Genomic DNA, 21429 nt, shown 5'->3' on the forward strand with positions numbered 1-21429 from the left:
AATGTGTCAGATCCACTAACAAAAGGTCTAGTTAGAGTTGAAAAATCATCTAAGAAAATGGGTTTACGGCTTAGGATAAGCCAACATTGTGGTAAATATATCTAGTATACTGGAGATCCCAAGAGCTAGATTCAAGGAGAAAAACAAAGTTGTGACTAGCGGTTTGACATTGTTAATCAACTCAATCCATTCTTATGATAAAGACAATGTTCAGGAACAAGGTTAAGACTTTAAGGCTTGTTAATGAGTTAATAAAGTGTAAGATTTTTAATGATTTGCTAAGTTTGGAAGATCTGACGAAATAGTGTATCTACGAGATGAAAAGGTTAGAAATCACCAATGTGAGTGTGAAGTGTAAGCCGCTTCAAAGAGAATTTTATGTCAAAAACATATTATCTATACACTCATGAAATCAGGAGGTGTTCATGGCCGAAACGAATACTACCGTAAGAACCATAAAAAGTAAAAAGTTAATTGTGTGACATATGGTTGTCTAGGTATACACTAAAGTTCGATGGTTCAAAGATATCGTATCTACCGATTGACCGAGTATATCCAACATATGTTCACTACGGAAGGTCCAATGGGAAACTTACTTATCCAGATGCAAAACAATGAAGGCAATATGCTGATGGAGTCTCATTCAAAATCAAAGTTTTAAGACCATTTAGATGTCCTTGCATAATGCTAGCTCCATCATAACCTTGCCCACGTATTTGGGATGGACTTAATGAGTGATCTGAAAGAAAAGAATAGATTGCTTCCTTTAATGAACAAGCAGATGTATCACTAACATGAACAATACCAACAAATCGTTCTATCACTTCTCCTTCTTTGTTAACATATCTCAAAATAAGTGCCATTTGCTCCTTGTGTGATATATCTTTTGATTCATCGACTAATATACCAAAATAATTCCCATCTAAATCTTCAAGAATAGATTTGATTGTTTCCTTAGCACAAGAATCAACAATATCCTTTTGAATACTTGGAGAACACATCATTTCATTTTTTGGAGCTTTTTTTAAAATAATGCTTCCAACATCTTTATTAATATCTCCATACCATTGCAAAAGTTCAAGAAAAATACCTTTATTTGAAAAAGATCGACTCTCATCATGTCCACGAAATGATAATCCTATTTTCAAGAGAAATCTTGTGACATCAGCTGAAGCACTCAAGCGACGTCGAGACTCACTTTTTTCTTTCTTGGATTTTTTATCAAATGAAGTGCGTATTGATTGTGATTGATTCATCAAATCAATCATCTTGTTGAAACACTTGTTGTGGATGCTATTTACATCTCCAACATGAGCTGTAAATATTTCTGTAGCTTTGTTCCAAGCTCTAAAGCCGGTCTTCATAAAAGCAACATCAACCACATCGCCACGACTTTCATATTCATTCTTAAACAAGTAGCAACACAAAAAAAAAATGCAGCATCTTTTATTATGCTATACTCCAACCACTTATGATCCTTAAACCAATTAGGAAATAACTGCTGCATTTCCTTCCCAAACTTAGTTTTAGGAAATTTATGATCCTTAGGTTGACAAAGCTTTTTAAGAATATAATATCTCCTAATATCATCACGTATATTAGGATTATACTCTGTAATGGACTTTCTAATTCCAGGATCAGCTTCAAGAGATTCTAAATCAACATCTGAAATAAATATTTTTTTTTGAATTTTCGGAGCTATGGTTGAAGCAGTAGATGGATTGGTAGAGCTAGAACTTGGATACCCAATTTTCGATCTTGTGACATACTTATCCATCTCAATTTATAAAGATAAATTCCTACAAAAAAATATTATCACATAATTAATTCACATAATTCAATTATTTTTTATTAAAATCTATAATTTTCTATTGATAACCCAAACAACAATCAACAATTAATATATCTATTTGATTTTTCAACACCACAAGCAATAATTAGCAATATATGAGTTAATGAGCACCAAATACGTATACATTCTAAAATTTAATTTTTAACCAAGTAATTGGTAAGAAAAATATTTATTTCAAAAGTATTCAAAAAATATATTTTTAATCTAAAGTCTAAACCTATTTATCAAGTAACAAAAATATTATGTGGAATCTATTTTCAGAATTAAGACTTAAGAGTACCATCCATAAGCAATGTAAATTTTAAAACGTAATTTCTCAAACTCTTTTTTTTTTTCATTAACTAACTTTAATCAATCATCAAATTTTATTACCTTACTTTTCTATTCTGATTTTGAAAAGAAAATATGTTGAAGTTTGTTGTTGGGCAGTTACGCTGATGGTTTTCTCTTTGAAACAAGAAGAAGAAGAAGAATGAATGACTTCATAGTTTGCTAAGAGAAATAATCCCATAAAAGTGGGCAGTGCAAAAGGTTTTAAAGCATAAGAAAAGTTAAAAATAAAAAAGAAAGAAAAATTATGCTACCTAAACTAATTAAGAGCCTGTTTGGCTCAGCTTAAAAGCTGGTCAAACTGACTTAAAAGCTAGTTTTTGACTTATTTAACTTTTTGGCAATACTCAAAATAGCTTATTTTAAGTTAAAAAAAACTTATTTTAAGCCAAAAGTTAAAAGCTGGGATAGGGGTGCTTTTTTTTTTTTAGCTTATAAGCTGTTTTAAGTTGACCACGTTTTTATGTTTTTTCCCTTAATATTTTTATACAATCTCCAAATTACCCATATAATCCTAACATCTCTTTCTTCTATTTTTACCTTTTCACGTTTGGCATAACAATTTCAGCACTTTTATCTAAACGCATAACTGCTTATTTTAAAAATAAGTTTCAGCACTTTCAAAAGTACTTTTTTAAAGCTGCTTTTATTAAGCTCATCCAAACGGGCCCTAAGAATAGGAAAAGTCAAAACAAGCAAGAATATGAAAAGTCAAAACTAGTACAAAATTGGCAGTTAAATAAACCCTTAATTACAAAAAGGAAAAATAAAAAATTAAAAAAAGTTGTAAAATTTGTTGGAATTAATTTTTTTTTTTAAAAAGAAGAGTTAAATAAGCCCTTAATTAGAAAAAAGGATTTTTTAATAAAAAAAACAGGTGTAAAATTCGCTGGAAAATTTTTTAAAAAAGAAATGCTACTGACAGGAGTCAAACCCTCGCCAGTGGCTTTGTGCGCCTCTTATTGCAAAGGTTTAAACCAGCTCACTCACAACTGCTTTTGTTCTATGGGTACTCATTTAAATTATAATAGCATATGTATCATATTTTCTATATATATATATATATATACAAAAAAATTCGGAAATCAATGGGTGCTCGAGCACCCGCGTCTGGCTTACTGGGTCCGCCCCTGCTATGATACATCTCACATTCAACCCACACTAAAATATTTTTTGAAAATAAGGGTAAAATTGTCATATATTGAATAGTTGGATACAATTGACTTTTTAAATTTTATTTTATAGTATTATTTGTAAAAAAAAGGTCATCTTTATGCTATTTCAATAGTTGGAGGGCAATATTAAAAAATTAACGTAATGATAAGTGTTTATAAAATCAAAAACACAATAGAGGGTTAAACTGATCAATTTTAAATTATTTATATATATTTTTAAATATTCAAGAACATAATTTAAATTATATTTTCCATCGTTCTTTGTAAATTATAAATATAATTAATACGAAGTGCTATTTATCTCCTATAAAATATAAAGCTAAATTAAAGGAAATGACAATTACTAAAGAAATATTCAAACATTCATCTTGAAATTTGAACAATTAAATTATTTTGAGCAATAAAAAAAACTAAAAAATCACTTAATATATATGAAATAAAGGAAATACTATTTTTTATTATTATTCAATATTTTTCTAAATTAATTACCAAATAAAATTAAACTTAAATTTCATTTAGCAACCATATTTTCGGAATTATTTTTAATATGAGCAAATGTATACATATTGTCCTCCACACATTTGACCATAGTACTACTTTTTGGTATATTCAAAACATTTCCTAAGTTATACCAATTCAAATATCGAGAAAAAACTTCATTTGCTTGTGATTGCATCTTCCAAGGAAGTGTTTTTTTGGTACTTAAGGTAATTTCATAATTCTTGATATAGACGTTACAAAATCTTGAGTTTTTTTTTTTTCAAAAAAATAAATAAAATTGGAATAGTCTTTATCATATTACTATAATAATCCACTTAATGACTATTATAACATTTTAGGAAAATTATTTATTTTATTTGACAAACAACGTTGACCAGTAAAATGTTGAAATATAACTTAAAAGTTATATTTGAAATTTAATAGAATCTAAAATTTTATTTTCTCTTTCTTTATTTTTCTCCTTTAATATTTACAAAAAAAAAACCTCAAATTAAAATTATATTTCATCTTTAAGTCATAGTACTTCATATTTTTAAAGAAGAATACATTCAAACAAGTAAATATTATTTGTAAAAACTATAATCAAATAAAACTTCAACTTCAATCCAGATAAAGTGATTTTTTCTTGAAATTATATGAAATTAATTTGAGATATTATACTTTTAAAGCAAATTTAATTGAATATTTCATATAAATTAATCAAATTAGATAATTTTACTTAGTTTTAGAAATTAACAAGTACAAATCATATTTAAGAAAATACATTATATATTTTCAAATAAAAAAATATAATTTTAAAATTTTCAAATAAAGCAAATAATATTTATTTTTTTCCTCCTCATTATTTTTGATGTTCCACCTTATTATGAACCAATTAACAAACAAGGCTTCTTGGTATTTAAGGCAACTAAATCCATGTCTCATTCTCTGTAATCTAAACACCCCACCCCCTACCCCAACCCCCACTCCTACCCCCACCTCCACCCCACCCCCTCTTCTGCTTCTCTCTAAATAGTCACTTCACTGCTGTATAATCTTATTCCTCTGTTTTTCCTATCTGTCACTTTTCTCTCTGTTTTTTTTTTTTGGCTTTCATCAGAACCATGAACAATGGTAAAGAAAAATTGGTTGTAGAAGTGGTGGCAGCTCATAACTTGATGCCAAAAGATGGTGAAGGTTCATCGTCACCATTTGTAGAAGTTGAGTTTGAGAATCAGAGACAAAGAACACAAGTAAAAATGAGAGATTTAAACCCTGTTTGGAATGAAAAGCTTGTGTTTCATGTGAATGATGCTGCTGATCTTCCTTATCGGACGATTGAAGTGAATGTTTTTAACGAGAAAAGGTCAAACACAAGCAGAAATTTTCTGGGTCGAGCTCGGGTTTCTGGGTCAAGCATTGCTAAAGAAGGGGAAGAAATAGCGCAGCTTTATACACTTGATAAAAGGAGTCTTTTTTCTCATGTACGCGGTGAGTTGAGTTTGAAGATTTATTTATCAACAACAGAGCAAGTGAAACAAGTTATAACTGATAATGGTAATGCTGGTGGTGGTGGTGGAGGGGTGGTGTCTTCTGGTGCACCAAATGCTAAGAAAAACAAGAAATTGCAGCAGAAGCAGCAGCAACAGACAAATGGAACAAACATGGTGGTTCAAATGGGTCAAGAAAATAAGGTTATCTTGAATTTTTGTGTTCATTTAAAGATAAAAAGAACTGATTTTTTTTAAACTTTTTATATCATGTTTTAACACCACTTTTATGAACAGGTAAACTTTCAAAACCAGAACCATTCAAAGCCAGTGGAGTCAGTTCCAGGTGATATTAAGCCTGTTGTTATTACTAGTGTTCCTGGACCTATTATTCCGGCTGTGACTGGTGGTGGTGGGGTTGGTCTGTACACTTCTGGGCAAGGTGAGTTTTCTCTGAAAGAAACAAGTCCACATCTTGGTGGTAAGGACAAGACTAACTCAACATATGACTTGGTGGAACAAATGCAGTATTTGTATGTTAGAGTTGTTAAGGCTAAGGATTTTTCTGTTTTTGGTGTTGGGGGTGGGGGTGAGCTTGTAGCTGAGGTGAAACTTGGTAACTACAGAGGGATTACTAAAAGGGTTTTTTCAAATCATGCTGAATGGGACCAAGTTTTTGCCTTTTCAAAAGATAGTGTACAGTCCTCTGTGGTGGAGATCTTTGTGAAGGAAAATAACAAAGATGACTTCTTGGGTCGTGTTTGGTTTGATTTGAATGAGGTGCCTAAACGAGTTCCGCCCGATAGTCAGTTGGCTCCACAATGGTATAGAATGGAAGACAAGAAAGGTGACAAGTCTAAAGGTGGTGAACTTATGGTTGCCATATGGTTTGGTACTCAAGCTGATGAAGCCTTTGCTGAGGCTTGGCATTCTAAAGCAGCAAATGTGCATTTTGATGGTTTGTGTTCTATCAAGTCTAAAGTGTATCTGTCGCCTAAGCTTTGGTATTTACGGGTTGGGGTTATTGAAGCACAAGATATTGTTATGGGGGAGAAAGGGTCATCAATTATGAGATACCCTGAACTTTTTGCTAAAGTTCAAGTTGGGAATCAGGTTCTGAGGACTAGAGTTTCTCCTCCTGCTGCTACTAGAAGCCTTACAAATCCTTTCTGGAATGAGGACTTAATGTTTGTGGTTGCTGAGCCATTTGAAGACTTCTTGCTTGTTTCGATTGAGGATAGACTTGCTCCCAACAGAGAGGAAGTTGTGGCGAGGGTTCTTTTGCCTGTTTCAAGCCTAGAAAGGCGCCTAAACGAGAAGCCAGTGATTTCGAGGTGGTTCAATCTTGATACTCATTTAAGCAATGCAAATGATCCCAAAGCTGTGGTTAGATTTGCCTCACGGATTCACCTCCGCGCTTCACTTGATGGAGGTTACCATGTGCTTGATGAGGCAACAATGTACATCAGTGATGTTAGACCAACAGCAAAACAGTTGTGGAAGCCCCACATTGGAGTTCTCGAGGTTGGGGTTTTGGGAGCTACCAATCTCGTGCCAATGAAAATGAAAGAAGGCAAGGGTGTCTCTGTAGATGCGTATTGTGTTGCAAAGTATGGGCAGAAATGGGTCCGAACTAGGACTGTGGTGGACAGCTTATCTCCTAAATGGAATGAACAATATACTTGGGAAGTCTTTGACCCTTGCACTGTTATCACTATTGGGGTGTTTGATAATTCTCGTGTAGACAAGAATATGGCTAACCCTGTGGCTGGAAATCGGGACTCTCGAATTGGGAAGGTTAGGATCAGGCTATCAACTCTTGAATCAGATAGAGTTTATACTCATGCATATCCACTCTTGATGCTGCATCCCTCTGGGGTGAAAAAAATGGGGGAGCTTCATTTGGCTGTCAGGTTTTCATGTGCTAACATGGTGAATATGCTTCATATGTATTCCATGCCGTTGCTTCCAAAGATGCATTATGTTCATCCCTTGTCTGTTAGTCAGTTAGACAGCTTGAGGCATCAAGCTATGAATGTGGTGGCAACAAGGCTTAGTCGATCCGAGCCACCTTTGGGAAGAGAAGTGGTGGAGTACATGCTCGATCATGATTCTCATATGTGGAGCATGAGAAAGAGCAAAGCAAATTTCTTTAGGCTAACAAATGTGGTTTCTTGGTTTGTTATTATGAGCAGATTTCTAGAGTCTGCGCGCAATTGGCATAAGCCAATGCACTCTGCATTAGCACTGATTGCCTTTACCATTCTTGTATTGGTGCCTGAGCTCATCATCCCTTGTGTACTACTCAACTTGGCTGCAGTAGGACTATGGCGTTACAGGTCACGCCCACGCCACCCTCCTCATATGGACACTCGACTCTCATATGCAGAGAGTGTTTATCCAGATGAATTGGACGAGGAGTTTGATTCATTCCCTACCAGCAGAAATGCAGAAATCGTTCGAATGAGATATGACAGACTGAGGAGTGTGGCTGGTAGAATTCAAACTGTGGTTGGTGATATGGCAACTCAAGGGGAGAGATTTCAGGCATTGTTAAGCTGGAGGGATCCAAGAGCAACATTCTTGTTTGTAATATTCTGCTTCTTTGCTGCCTTTTTCTTCTATTTGGTGCCAATCAAATGGGTGGTAGCTCTTTGGGGTTTGTATTATTTGAGACCCCCTAGGTTCAGGAACAGGTTGCCATCCAGTGCTGTATGTTTCTTGAAGAGGCTGCCTACCAGGGCAGATAGCATGTTGTAAAATGTTACATTAGTGGGGCATGTAGTATTTTGTGAACTGTAGGATCAGACTAGGATTTGATTTTGGATTTGAAATGCCCTTGTGTCTGTTTTGTTTTACTTTTGTTGCATTGTGATATATCCAGGGTACCTTTCTGTTACCTCTTTCTCTAAAACTATTGTTTTTCATCAATTCAATTCTTATAAGTGGCAGATTCATTAAATATGCAGTCATGCTTTTGCAGTACCAGTATTTATAACAATTCAATCAATTTCATTAGGCTTTCACTTTTGGTCATAACAGTTGAATACTCTTTTGATGAAAAGAGACAGCAAAATAGAGGAAGCCAAACACATTGGTGATTGAACTTTCTTATAATGTTGTAATGTCTTTTTTCTAACCCCTTCCTCCCACCACCTTTTGCTCCATTAGTAACTCGAACTCTCAACAATATTAATGTCCCAAATATTTTATTAGAAAAAGGCCATTAAGTTGAAAACTGAAATGGAGGAATATTCTACAACTTTTCAGCATTTCATATATATGAATATTGCATGCTAGAAAGTCTTTCTTTAGTTCGATTGTGTTTTAATCATCAGAAACCTCACTGATCCAACTAATTTGGACCTTTTACAAATGAAATTTTCTCCAGCAATTGTAAAAACAATTAGTCATGGAATAGTGAAGATAAAGACAAGATGCAGAACTGAGACCCACAAGAACAAACAGGTCCATCAGACATATAAAGGAACTAGAAGAAGCTTGTGACACCAGATTATACATACACAGATTTCAACTTTGCCAGTAAAAATTCAGGGCAGATGTTCTAGGACAAGAAGTAGAATGTCGGTCCACAGAAACCCCGATAAAAATACAATAAGAAAGAGCCCAAGACGATAACCAGTTTTGGTACCATTTTCAATAACAGTAGGAACATGGCCATCCCTTGGGCTCTCTAGACTAAAAAAGGTGACAAGCGATGGTCTGTGGAACGCGGAAGACCAGCTCTAGCTCCCAAGGCTCTGCATTTAATAGCTGCCTGCAACCCATCCACAAAATAGAAGATTAGTCTTTTCTTGCATTTGTTGCCTCAAGTTACACCCTCAACCCTCTCTGGGTGGGGGGGAAAACATAGTCCAGGGAAACAAAATATCTAACCACTTGAGCAGCAAATGGCAACATTTTCTCCGGTGGCATGTTGGCACAGATAGCTGCAATATATAATACAGGAGTGTCATGAGATGTAACCCAATATGAGAGCAAATGGAATTCATGCGTACTGACATAAAGTGACCAAAATGGTAAGCAACAAGATGTTAGAAGTTAAATTCCAGAAACAGGGAATAAATGAACTGGTTTTGATAGTATAACACTGTTCTTAAGAAATTTAAGCCTCCCACTTGTGTTGTTGCAACTTGCAAGGATGACGGCCGAATTCCTCCATGAGTTTACAAAGCCAATGAAATTCGAGTTTTTGACATATGAACTCGAATTTCCTACAAAGAACAAAAGTTATGATTTGTATTGAACAGAAAGAGAAGAAGAAGAGATGAATTCCGATGTATATCTCGTTTTGGAGAATATAGGGGCATTTATCATACCTCAAGAAATCTGGAATTGACTGACTCAACCCTTACATACAAACACCTTTTACAATTAACAGTCACATATTTGAGTTTTAAAAACTGTTCAAAAAACATTTAGCATAATTAGTTTAAAAAGAAAATGTTTTAAATTAAACAAATTAAAATACTGATAGGTGGCTAAGATATGTTAGTAATTTTGGGCTACTTCTCAAGTGCCTAATGCGCAGCTTTGACTATTCAATAATACAGCCAAGCTATTGGTTTCCCTCCAAAACTTCCCTCGAATTAATCAAACCAAGACAAGAAGTGTTTCTGAACACTTCTACTCTCTTCTATCTTACTACTAACAACATACCCAGTGTAATTCCACGATTATGGTTTGGGGAGGGTAGAATGTACACAGACCATACCCCTACCTCATAGAGATAGAGGCTGTTTCTGATAGACCCAGGCTAAAGAAGGCATGCCAAACAGTCTGAAAGAGGGGGATACAGACATGGGAGCAATAACAACAAATCAATGCGAAATGGGGACCGTTACACAACAAACATGGGAAAGAACTTCTATTTTACCAATGAGGGACAAATTTCCTTCTCTCTCAAATACTGGCATAGAACACTATCTATTCTAACACAAGATGCTAGAAGAACCACTACACATTGAAGAATCAATTAACAAATTGCACCTAACTTCAACAAGAAAGGAGAATAATGGAGGTGAGGGACATCCAGCCCTTAACATTTAAGACAGCGCGTAGGAAAGCCATGGTATCACAGTACAAGGGACAACACTAAAATAGATTACGTCGGATAAATACATACAATAAAGAACTGCGCCAATAAATGCATCTCCAGCTCCAGTTGTATCAATTAGTTCTGTTTCAGGTATCCTTTCAGCTGTCCCCACAAGTAGCTTACCGGTGATTGTCCCTATCCCTTTTGCATGTAGTCTTGCTACATTCTGCAGCCGTACAAACGTAAAATCTGAAGTTAATATACCACAATCATATCTCCATGCAACTGACATCTTAAATTGCATAAGAAGCATATAAACAAAATTATAAACCTGCAGTCACAGGCACAACAAACACCTGACAGCATTCAACATTGAGTAAAAGGATTATACCGTAGGAAGACCAAAGAATGTACAGTTTTAAGGGGTATAGGGTATATAGACAATTTTTTATATATATACACAAGACTTGAGAAATCCAAACAAGAAATGCAGAAGGCTGGTGGCAGGGTTGGGGGTAAGATAAAGAATTGCTGAACAGTGAAATACCGAGGATATGCATGCAGGCAATGTTGCATTAGTGTCTTTCTCCAGATTCAGTTTTTTGAACAGGACTTCGACATCCATTTCTTCAGGGAGGAGATTGTCTGCAAAAGTATTGAAGTTTCTGTAGGATGCATATAAAATGTTGCATAGTCTTCTGTACCATCTTTTACAAGGCTTCATCGATGTGTACAGGTGATTAAAGTTGATCAAAAAAGAGAAGAAACAAAAACTTTGCTAAATACCCATTTCAGTCCTTTGTAGCATTATGCAGCCATCTTTACCCAATGTCACAATAACAAATTTAACTTTTGGCAACCTTAAGAGCATGGAAACAAGGGCGGTGGGAATAGAAGAAGCCTCAGTCCATTCCTGAAAGTCAATCAAAACCCTGTTGCCTTATCAGAGAGCATCACAGAAACCAGACCTGATGTATATGTAAAATAACTCAAAAACCTTCTTGCAAGTGACTAGTAAAATGTTTTCTGACATGTAATTTTCAGTCAGTATGCCCCTTGCTGTATCATTAAACCAAATGTGTGGGTAGTTCCCATGAGACAGTTACAGTTGTAGTAGTCTAAATTTTTCACCTACATATTTATTGAAGGGCCCTCATACTCCAGCTAAAAGAACTGTACGACTCTAGCAAATTCATGGGACTTTGTTACCTCTAAAGCTACTTTATGAACTAGGCAATGTTCTTCACTTCAGCGACCATACCCTAACTGAAGAGCCGAAGTAAACGCATCCACAGTTTCTGCTTACAAATTCAACTCAAGAAACTTCTATTACCTAAACCCAGCTACAGTCATGCTTAGGTGCTTTCTCCTGAGGACTTGCCAGGCCTGCTTGATTCTGAAGAGGTCTCATCATGATCTTTTTGTCCAAGTTCTCTCCTCATTTCAAAAATTGGAAGGACCTTTGATTGAAAGAGTTGAGTAAACGCTAGCCACCACAAGCTAAAATCCCATCAGATAACTCATCTCAGCCTTATCACCATTATTACCACCAAAAAAAACAAAGACCTTTTCAGACTCCCTGCTTAGTAAATGTGATGACTAATAGTTACTCCCTTCCCCACATGGCACCTCCGTATTCATCAAATTCTTCTCTTCATAAAAGATCATGTTTAATTCCCTTCCTCCTCAGGGAGCTTTTCTCTACCATTTCTGCAGTGATCTTCTAAATAACCTCTATAAGTGTTTGTACTTTCTTTTCTTTAGATAAAGAAGTTCCTGTGTACTTTCTTTAACTTTGCTAACCAATCTCAAGCTAGGATAAAGGGGGGTTTCAATAGGTTGACGGTTAGCATTAAATAGTCCAACTATGAATAGGATTGCCTGAATAATGAAGAATAGCCCGCTATACTAAGAACTTGACTGAGTGATATAATAACATTAAGTAGGGGTATATGTGATTAAATATGAGCCGGTATCTCCTTTAAAAAATACTAACAGACTATTTCGGTTGATTAACCACATCAAACCAACCTAAAACGTTTTTTTTCTATTTTATTTTTTCTCTGTTGGTTTTCCGATTTCATTTAACAACCATAACATTGAGGACATTCCACTAGACAATAAAAGAACTAGCGGGACTCCTTTCTTTTGATATCCTCAATCTTATTTAATTCTGGAAGTCAAATCATTTACAGGCCTGCATTAAAGGTCCATGACAAAGATTAACAAGGAATTATAGGAAATTATCCCAATCTAAAACTGAACCCGTAAAACATATATTCTTTTCCATATCAGGAAAAGTTTGAAGGCATCCGCAGTTGATCATGCTGTCAGCAAAACCATGAAACCAGTCAATACAACCAACAGTGCTATCTCATGGAAGATACAACCACAATTTGAATCAGGCAGCCCATGCTAGAAGACATTGCTCAAAATTACAAATTCTTCTTTATGAAGATTAGTGACAGTCCAACTCATTCAAAAGGCATATTCTTGCAGCCAAGAAACTAGACAGATGTAGTTTATAGAGTGAATAGCTTGCCTGAGGAAATTTGGTTGAGCACACAACATAACTTGCAAAGTTTAAAAGATAATCCAATCCTTCCCTTTTCCTCTCAGCGTCAATTAAAATGGGTATGCCCCTTCTATTTGCCTGCACTGGAAATCCCAAAAGCATGCAGTTCATTTCCATTTTAAATGTATTCGATATACGAGTATTTTTGTGAGCTCAGAAAGCTTGAAGAGAGGCGTGAGAGGAAAATACCTCCTCTGCTACAATAGCAGCAGTTTCATGCAATCTCCCATCGAAATGGACAAGTTTAGCACCATCCAAGGCCGACAATAAATTTGATTGGGAAAGATCAGAGGGTATCATGGGTGGATAGCCAGGGGTGTGAATGCAAGTGCGAGTCTTCCTGAAACATCAAACACAAGGAGTTCTTAAATAGACAGGCAACCCATTTCATAAAATAAACTGCTAGAACCTCCATAATAAAATTTAATTAGTTGAAATTAAGATTCCTTAATGTCAGGTCCTGCTGTTTGCTAGAAATTCTCGGTCAGTTAGAGAATTGTATGGTGGTATAGAGAAAATGTGAGATTTTGAGAACATCTACTTATAGAAAAACTCTAACTAGCCTTAAAATTGTTAACCAATATTGAAATCATATGTACCCAAATAGAGCAGAATTATTTGGAAAAATCATAACCAAGCCCAACAAGCTTGAGATTAGGCACAATTCATTTGATTAGTATAAAAGCTGCAAAGATGTTGCAGTATCCAAGACATGTCATTCTCCATCTTTAAAACATATTAAGCTTTTGATGTAATTTCGATCCAGTTTCTCAATAGAGACGATTCACTGACCAGAAACTGTAATAAGGGAACTAAAACACCAGAATTTCAACACAGGTACACTCTCTGTTTGGATCATTGTTACCCATTGTATTGTATTATATTGTTATCATACCTACAATGTTGTGATTTGATTATTACTTAAAAAGTATTGTATTGTATTGTTAAATTTTATTGATACATAACAATGAAAACTTGTTTTATGAAACAACCGATTTGGTGTATTCTCATTGGTACTTAATTTTTTTTTCTCCAATTATATCCTTACATAATATTTCATAATACTATTTTACCCGTTACCCTATGTTATTTAATTCTTGTCAAACATCCTACCCTAGAATAATTAAAGAATATTTTAGTAAATTTATAAATTACAATACAATACGATACAATCAAACCAAACAATAAAAATGTTACTAAACAACAACAAACAATATAGTCTAGCCAAACATTGTATCTACCATACAATACAATATAATACAATATGATACAATGGGTAACAATGATCCAAACAAAGTGTTAGAGGGAGACATCGGCGATTATGTCACACATCACATCGGCAACATGGATGAAATGGAGATTTACATCTAGGGTCTTGTGTGATAAGAAGGTGCCACCTCAACTTAACTGTAAGCTTTTACAATAAAACCGTCCTTGTTGTATGGGGTGGAGAAGATGCATGTTGTGGAGATGAGGATGTTAAAATGGATGTGTGTGCATACTATGAGCGACAACATTAGAAATGAAGTTATAAAGGAGAAGGTAGGAGTGGGACAAGATGAGGGAAGCAAGGCTGAGATAGCTAGGGCAAGTGCAAAGGAGGAGCGTTGACGCCCAACTGAGGAGGTGCAAGAGGTTGGTTCATGGTTGGGGGGGGGGGGGGGTTGACACCCAATTTGATCCTCCCCAATAGAAATTAATTGTTAAGCTCGTTTAATTTCAGACAATTTGGAATAATTAGCTTTATAAATTCAAATTTTTTTCAAAGTTACTCACTCTGTCCCATTTTATATTAGGTAGTTTGACTCTGCACGGATTTTAAGAAAGAAAAGAAGACTTAAAATTTGTGGTCCAAAATGAATGATAGAAATTTGTGTTAATGTGAATCATTTCATTAAGGGTAAAATGGACATTTTATAGTTAAATTGTTACTTAATATAGAAATGTGTCATTCTTTTTTAGAATGGCTAAAAAGGAAAGTAAGTCGCTTAAAGTGGGACATAGGGAGTATTAAGTAATTTCGATCAGTTTTTATATTTTTTTAAATAATAAATATTTCATATAATTATGTAAATAATTAGTATATTTTATTTATATTCAAAAAATTTCTTAAAAAAGATTTTTACTTTTACTTAAATATTTGTTGGGTTAGTTTAGTTCAAATTATAGTTACGATTTTGAGTTTATATTTTACAATTAAGTTAATTATTTTATTTTTTCCGTTAAGATCAAGAAGCTTGTTAATTAATATTAATTCATCGTGTTTAAATTCTAGCCGGATTCACTAAATTAAGTAAATTCAGCTATGTTTTGAATTCTATATATCTATAATTGCATTCAGTTTAACCATTTTGTGTTTTGCAAAACCTAGCCACATCTATTTCATTTTGACCACTTTTCTATCCAACTTTGAACTCAAATTACAGCCCAATATCGTATCATCCCACTTGTTGCCTCAATTTTCTAATTCAACCAGCCCAATCTTCTATCAAAATACCCGGCCCAAATCCAATTCCCTCAACGTTAACAACAAACAACAATAACACCAATAGCAAGCGTGATTGACCCCAGAGCAGAACGACGCGTGTTGCCTTCTTCTTCCTCAACCAGACGCGCCTCACCTTCCTCACACGAGAAAGAACAAATCCAACGAGTTCACGAAAAAGGACAGCGCAAACACAACGTTAACCTAGCAGCTAACAACAACATTCACTATGCGAGGTAATAACATCCTTCAAATGCCAATAGCACGGAAGAAAATATACAGCGTCTTCATATCAGTAGCTTCAAATGAAGAAGCATGTCTCCCACCGTCAAGATACACGGAAAATTCACTCGTCGTCTTCCCCAGCAGAGTCGTTATTCTGTTTTATTATCTAAAAAATCTTTTCAATTTGATAAAGAGAGTCGCCACTAAATTTTTAAGGAAAAACTAAAACTAATTTTCAAAAGATTAAAATAGTAAATCAATTGAAAATAATAAGGGGCTTTGATAACCAGTTTGGGCATAACAAGTCGCGCATGAATTCTACGAAGATCGAGAACGATTTCTGTACGATGAAGATTTTTTAGAGTGTTTCTTTCCCTCAGATGCTTAGGGGATAGAAGAAATGTCTTCCCTCTTCTTGTTTAACAATCCCGAAGATCCAGACGAGGCAACATGCGAGCAACTTCTCAAATTCTTAGCCCGTCCTCGATAGTCTCACCAACCTTGATTATCTCTGCGAATTTTGCTCCAATGAGCAACATAATCATGTCATAGTATTCTGGTTCTTGAATACGCACAAACACTTAATCAATTTCTTTTTCCAACATAGGCAGTCGAATTCTAGCAGCCTCTTTCCTCCATCTATACCCGTATTCACGGTAATTTTCAATTGACTTCTGTCTGATCATTTCCAAAGAGTATTGGTCCAAAACGATCTCTACATTGTAGGCAAATTGTTTGAAAAAATCCTTGGCGAGTGTGTTCCAACTGGACCATTGCTTCATCTCCTGGTAAGTGAACCGTTCTAACGCTTCCCCGTTAAAACTTTGACTAAAGAGCCGCATAAACAAAACTCCATTTCTTCCAACTCCTACGAGCTGGTCACAATAAGCCCTCAAATGAGCCAACAGATTTCTAGTTCCTCCAAAAGTGTCAAATTTCGACACTTTGAACCCTTCTTAAAGATCCAAGTTTTGATGGATGCAAATCTTCATAATTCAATCCAACGACATCTGAAGTTTAGTCGAACGATTTGCCTACAATGTAGAGATCGTTCTGGAACGGTACTCTTTGGAACATATTAGATAGAAGTCAACCGGAAGTTACCACGAATACACGTATAGATGGAGAGGAAAGAGGCCGCCTATGTCAGAAAAAGAAATTATTGAAGTGTTTGTGCGTATTCAAGAATCAAAATACTATGACAAGATTATATTGCTCATTGGAGCAAAATTCGCCAAGATAGTCAAGGTTGGTGAGGCTATCGAGGACGGGCTAAGAATCGGGAAGATTGCACGCGTTACTGCCTCGTCTGGATCTTCGGGATTGTTAAAGAAAAAGAGGAAAGACATTTCTTCTATTTCCTACGCATCTGATGGAAAAGAACACTCTAGAAGATCTTCACCATATAAAGGTTGTTCTTGACCTTCACAGAATTCACACCCGACTTGTTATGCCAGACTTGTTATCAAACCCAGAACCCCCTTAATATTTTCAATTGATTTACTGTTTTAATTTTTTGAAAAATTGGTTTTCTTAATTTTTCTTGAAAAATTAATTGGTGACTCTCTTTATCAAATTAAAAACATTTTTTAGTTAATAAAATAGGGGGTACCCGGAGGGTTAGAGGTAGACCAAAGAAGTATTGAAAAAAGGTGATTAGATAGGACATGGTGCAACTTCATATTATCAGGGACATGACTCTACATACAAAGGAGTGGAGGTTGCATATAAGGGTGAAAGGTTAGTAGGGATGAAATGTTGTCTTGTCGTGCGTAGGTTTACGCTTGTTAGAGTCCATCGGAGTACTAGTTGTATCCTTGTAGTTCTTGACTCATCTTGTGTATTGTGTTTCGATTGCTACACTATTTTAGTATTGTAATTGTTTCTTTCTTCCTTGTAGACTTTACACATTTTTCTTATTAACGGTTATGCTTTCTCCATTGTTTTCTTCATCTTTTACTTGGGTTTGATGCACTTGAACTGAGGACCTTTCAGGAACAGCCTCTCTACCTCCTCAAGGAAGAGATAAGGTCTGCATATGCTCTACCCTTCTCAGACCTCACTTAGTGGGATTTCACTAGGTACGTTGCGAGGTTTCAGTTAACTACACATTAGTAGTAGGTAGGATGCAATAATTGGGGACTGACAACAAACCAACTTCTGATTCAGTGTTAAGCAAGAACAGAAAACAATGTTGTAGCCCCTAATACCCAAAAAAAAATGGCGGATGGGCAGCAGCGCTGCTCCACTTTGAGAAGTAGTCAGAGACTTGATTTAGTTCGATTATGGATTTAATAGCACAATGCTATAATTTGCAGCTGCCATCCAGCAAATAGTATAACATACAATTTTTTTTGACATAGAAATTAAAAGAAAAAATTAGATAGTAACTCACAACTAGCACTTGGATATAAACTTAACAGATATAAATTCATATGTCATGAAAATCACATCACAATAGTAATTAATTACCACCAAGGCAGTCTGAAATGGTGGTAAACAGAGCAGAAGGCACTCACGTTTGGTTGTCAACAATGATGTAGGTAAACGGTGAATTTCCCCCTTCTGACACCTGGAATTAAAAAAAAATGGTACAAGTAATCAGATACTTCTTGTTAGAGACGAGTAGATGACAAGAAGTCTGAGGACGGAAAGAGTCAGAATCACAATTTTACCAATTTTTTTACATAAACAAACTATAAAACACAGAAAAGCATTCAAGTTATCATTTTTCTAGCTCTAGAAGCACTCCATGTCTGGATGGCTCACCACCATAAAAGACGAATTTACACCATCAGCTTCTAGTTCCTCCAGTAACCCTTTTCCTTGAGAGTCATCGGCAACCTAAGAAAACAACTTGGAATTAGGAGATGAAGTGAAGATGTCAGGAACTTCAAAAGGTTACAGAAGTTAAGAATTGAAAAGCAAATTAGGAAAGATTGACCGATGAAGACTGGTTTTTAGCAATCAAACATAACGAAAGGCATCACCACTGGTTAGTTTGGTTGACAAACTAGTAATGGGCAGAGATAGTGATATCAAAGCTTATCTTGAAATTACTAATACATGTCCACCCTGCATAAAATAAGACATAAGTTTCCTCATGCATTATGCAGGTATTACAGCCCCCAATGCTTTGGTTCAATGATAAGCACATGGCATAGAATGTGTGGACTTGGTGAATGTCATAACTTCGAATTCTGCCACTGATGAGAAGCTAGTATTCAAATGGGAGGAGGATAGAGGCATGAACCCAGCTCCCTCCAATTCCAAACCAACGATTTCGTTCAAAAAGAGTTATGCAACTATCAATTATAGAGAGTTTTACACCGGAATCAAACATTGTATTAGGGGGAATTATATTATGAATCTAGAGTATTGCGCAGGAAACAAAACTTATGGGCTTATTTCTTATATAGAAAATCAAAAAGTACAGGAAGCATACAGAAATAAATTCCAAAAAGCTATCTAGAATCAGTCAGATAGACCTTTGAAATAATCCTAGGAGTTAAGCCTAGGCGAGCTGCACAAGTCAAAGCATTCCCAGTATTTCCACCTCCTTGAACCTGTTTTACAAGAATGATCACTTTTCACTATGACAAAGAATGGAAGAAAGAGAGTTGAGTTCAAACAACAGGGTGAAGAAAAATTAAGAACCTCAAAGCTTGTGCTTCGAATCTTATCATCTGGGTTAGGATAAGAAGCAACAGCAGCCAAAAAGTCCACTGACACAGCCCCACAACCTAACTGCTCAAATTACATAACAAATTCATCAGATATAACATAACCACCCCAACTTAACCAATAAACCTCCATCAGAAGCAAAAAAAAGACCCACTATGATTCGATCTTCAGGGAGCAATATGGAAGATTGAGTCGTCGGAATTGACATTTTTACACTGAAATTTCTGCACCCACAAAAATGTCAGCTTGTAGTGATGAAATCCTGAACAACTTGGGCAAAGTAAGAGGATAAGTGTACCTAGTTGTAGTCGTGAGAGTAGGAGCGAAAGACTGGAAAAGGGTCCTACAGTTAAACCCAGCGACATTGCCGCTTGGAAGCATATGTCCTAAAGACACCATTTTCGAGAAAAACAAGCACTCAATGCGGAAGCGCGTGCTCTAATGACTGCCAATAGCACATCCACATGTAGATGACAAGTGAGAGGGCATGGAATACTATGTCCGAAGGATTATATTAAAAACTAATACATTATAATTTATTTATGTTTAATTTTTTATTAAAATAAAAAATTGATTAGTTAAAGTTAGATGAAATAATTAACTAAGTGAAAGAAAAATAGTTTTGCCATAATTTATTTTGCGATTTTATAATTTTTTGTTTATTTTATGACATTGAATGAATAATTGCAGTTATTTTAATAATTTTACAATTTATGATTTTTTACGTTTATGAAAAAATTTACAACATAAAAATTTCATATCGTACACCCAAATAAATTTCAACTTCATCTCATGATTTCATAGTATGATATCAGATCGTGATACCATACTGCACGGCCAATCAGGCCTTAAGTAATTACACAAATACTTTTAAGATATTTACTAATTCTCCTTATAGTTGAAATAATTATATTTTATTTTACTAATTAATAATCTTTCATACCAGATTTTTAAGTCTAATAGACATATATACACGTTTTCTTCAAAATACACTAAAATGTGAAGAAGTGTGAGGGATGACAGAAGGGAGGCGAACAAGATTTGATTATATATCTTAAATACATGTGAATCACACCAGATACATGTGTCTAGTGTGATTTACATGTATCTAGAATATCATATATGTGAGCGAGATAGAAGATTGGCGTACAAGATGGGGGAAAACAAGCAAGACTCATATATGTATCTCATATACATGTGAATTCACTTAGATACAATGTATTTGCAACAAATTACACATAGTTTTAACCTCATGTATCTCAAGATACATGTATCTAGACATATTTAAACACACCATATCTAGCAAAAATTTTGATTTTGCAAACTAACGTATATTTAAATAATTAGCTCCCAAAATAAATAAACTTCTGTAAGTTACCCATATTTTTTGGGGAGACATTGACAAAATAGGCTCTTTTCTTTGGATTACTAAAAGGGAAAACTTCATAAAGTACAATGATTTAATGGGCAAATAACATAAATTTCATTAGTTTATAATTTAATTATGCAATTTTTGTGAGTTTTTGTATCATTTGTGTCGATTTTGAACTCCAGATACACATATTTTTTTTTGCATCCATATACATTGGGTCAAATTTTGGCGTAACTTGTTCAAGATACAATATATACAAGTGAATTTACATGTATATGAATTTCACTCACCTCTGTCCTCTCTCGCTCGCTTGTTTCGCTATGTATCCATATTTTAGAATGTATCTAGTATCCTAGATAAATATATCTAGTGTGATTTGCATATGTATATGTGATATCCAACTTGCCTCCCTCATATCTTGTTTGCCTCTCTCCTTATCTCGCTCGCCTTTTTTCTGTATTTTCAGAGTGCATCTGGTAGGAAAAATATAATTATCTAGATAATTTGACCTGAAATTTTCTTTATAAAAGTTATTAATTGATGAAACAGTATGTATTATTTTAAACTATAAAGAGAATTAGTTAATACAGAGGAATATTTGTGTAATTAGGTGGTTATTCTTTATTTAATTTACATTGCAAAAATTCAATCTCCCAAACCATAATTCGGTATACAATATCGTCTTTGCCTTAGTATATATAC

The 21429-nt window shown here is 34.8% G+C and overlaps 3 protein-coding genes and 1 non-coding gene across 5 annotated transcripts; 1 reads left to right on the top strand and 3 right to left on the bottom strand.

Annotated features, from left to right (window-relative positions):
- Positions 1 to 596: 596 nt before the first annotated feature.
- LOC101253127 (uncharacterized) lies at positions 597 to 1777 on the bottom strand. Its single transcript, XM_004247258.2, has 2 exons — positions 1485 to 1777; positions 597 to 1392 (listed from the first exon to the last, which is right to left on the bottom strand). The coding sequence occupies exons 1-2, from the start codon at positions 1775 to 1777 to the stop codon at positions 597 to 599; spliced, it is 1089 nt and encodes a 362-aa protein (XP_004247306.2).
- A 3075-nt stretch (positions 1778 to 4852) lies between these two features.
- Positions 4853 to 8226, top strand: LOC101253421 (multiple C2 domain and transmembrane region protein 10). Its single transcript, XM_004247259.5, has 2 exons — positions 4853 to 5531; positions 5625 to 8226. The coding sequence occupies exons 1-2, from the start codon at positions 4962 to 4964 to the stop codon at positions 8085 to 8087; spliced, it is 3033 nt and encodes a 1010-aa protein (XP_004247307.1). The 5' UTR covers positions 4853 to 4961; the 3' UTR covers positions 8088 to 8226.
- Positions 8227 to 8765: 539 nt separating this feature from the next.
- LOC101268137 (uncharacterized) lies at positions 8766 to 19848 on the bottom strand. Of its 2 annotated transcripts, XM_004247073.5 has the most exons (13): positions 19654 to 19846; positions 19510 to 19579; positions 19329 to 19418; positions 19160 to 19237; positions 18441 to 18515; positions 18191 to 18243; positions 13151 to 13301; positions 12929 to 13039; positions 11173 to 11299; positions 10934 to 11031; positions 10474 to 10612; positions 9225 to 9277; positions 8766 to 9105 (listed from the first exon to the last, which is right to left on the bottom strand). In XM_004247073.5, the coding sequence occupies exons 1-13, from the start codon at positions 19752 to 19754 to the stop codon at positions 9022 to 9024; spliced, it is 1230 nt and encodes a 409-aa protein (XP_004247121.1). In that variant the 5' UTR covers positions 19755 to 19846; the 3' UTR covers positions 8766 to 9021. The 2 variants fall into 2 exon arrangements, with proteins under 2 accessions (XP_004247121.1, XP_069144832.1); XM_069288731.1 differs by lacking the exons at positions 10934 to 11031; positions 11173 to 11299 and having other exon boundaries at positions 19654 to 19848.
- MIR9475 (microRNA MIR9475) lies at positions 16372 to 16727 on the bottom strand. The gene has a single exon (NR_130095.2). It is a non-coding gene; the product is annotated as a microRNA MIR9475 (primary transcript).
- Positions 19849 to 21429: the final 1581 nt, after the last annotated feature.

This window comes from Solanum lycopersicum, chromosome 9 (assembly GCF_036512215.1).
Source record: "Solanum lycopersicum chromosome 9, SLM_r2.1".
NCBI classification, from domain to species: Eukaryota; Viridiplantae; Streptophyta; class Magnoliopsida; order Solanales; family Solanaceae; genus Solanum; species Solanum lycopersicum.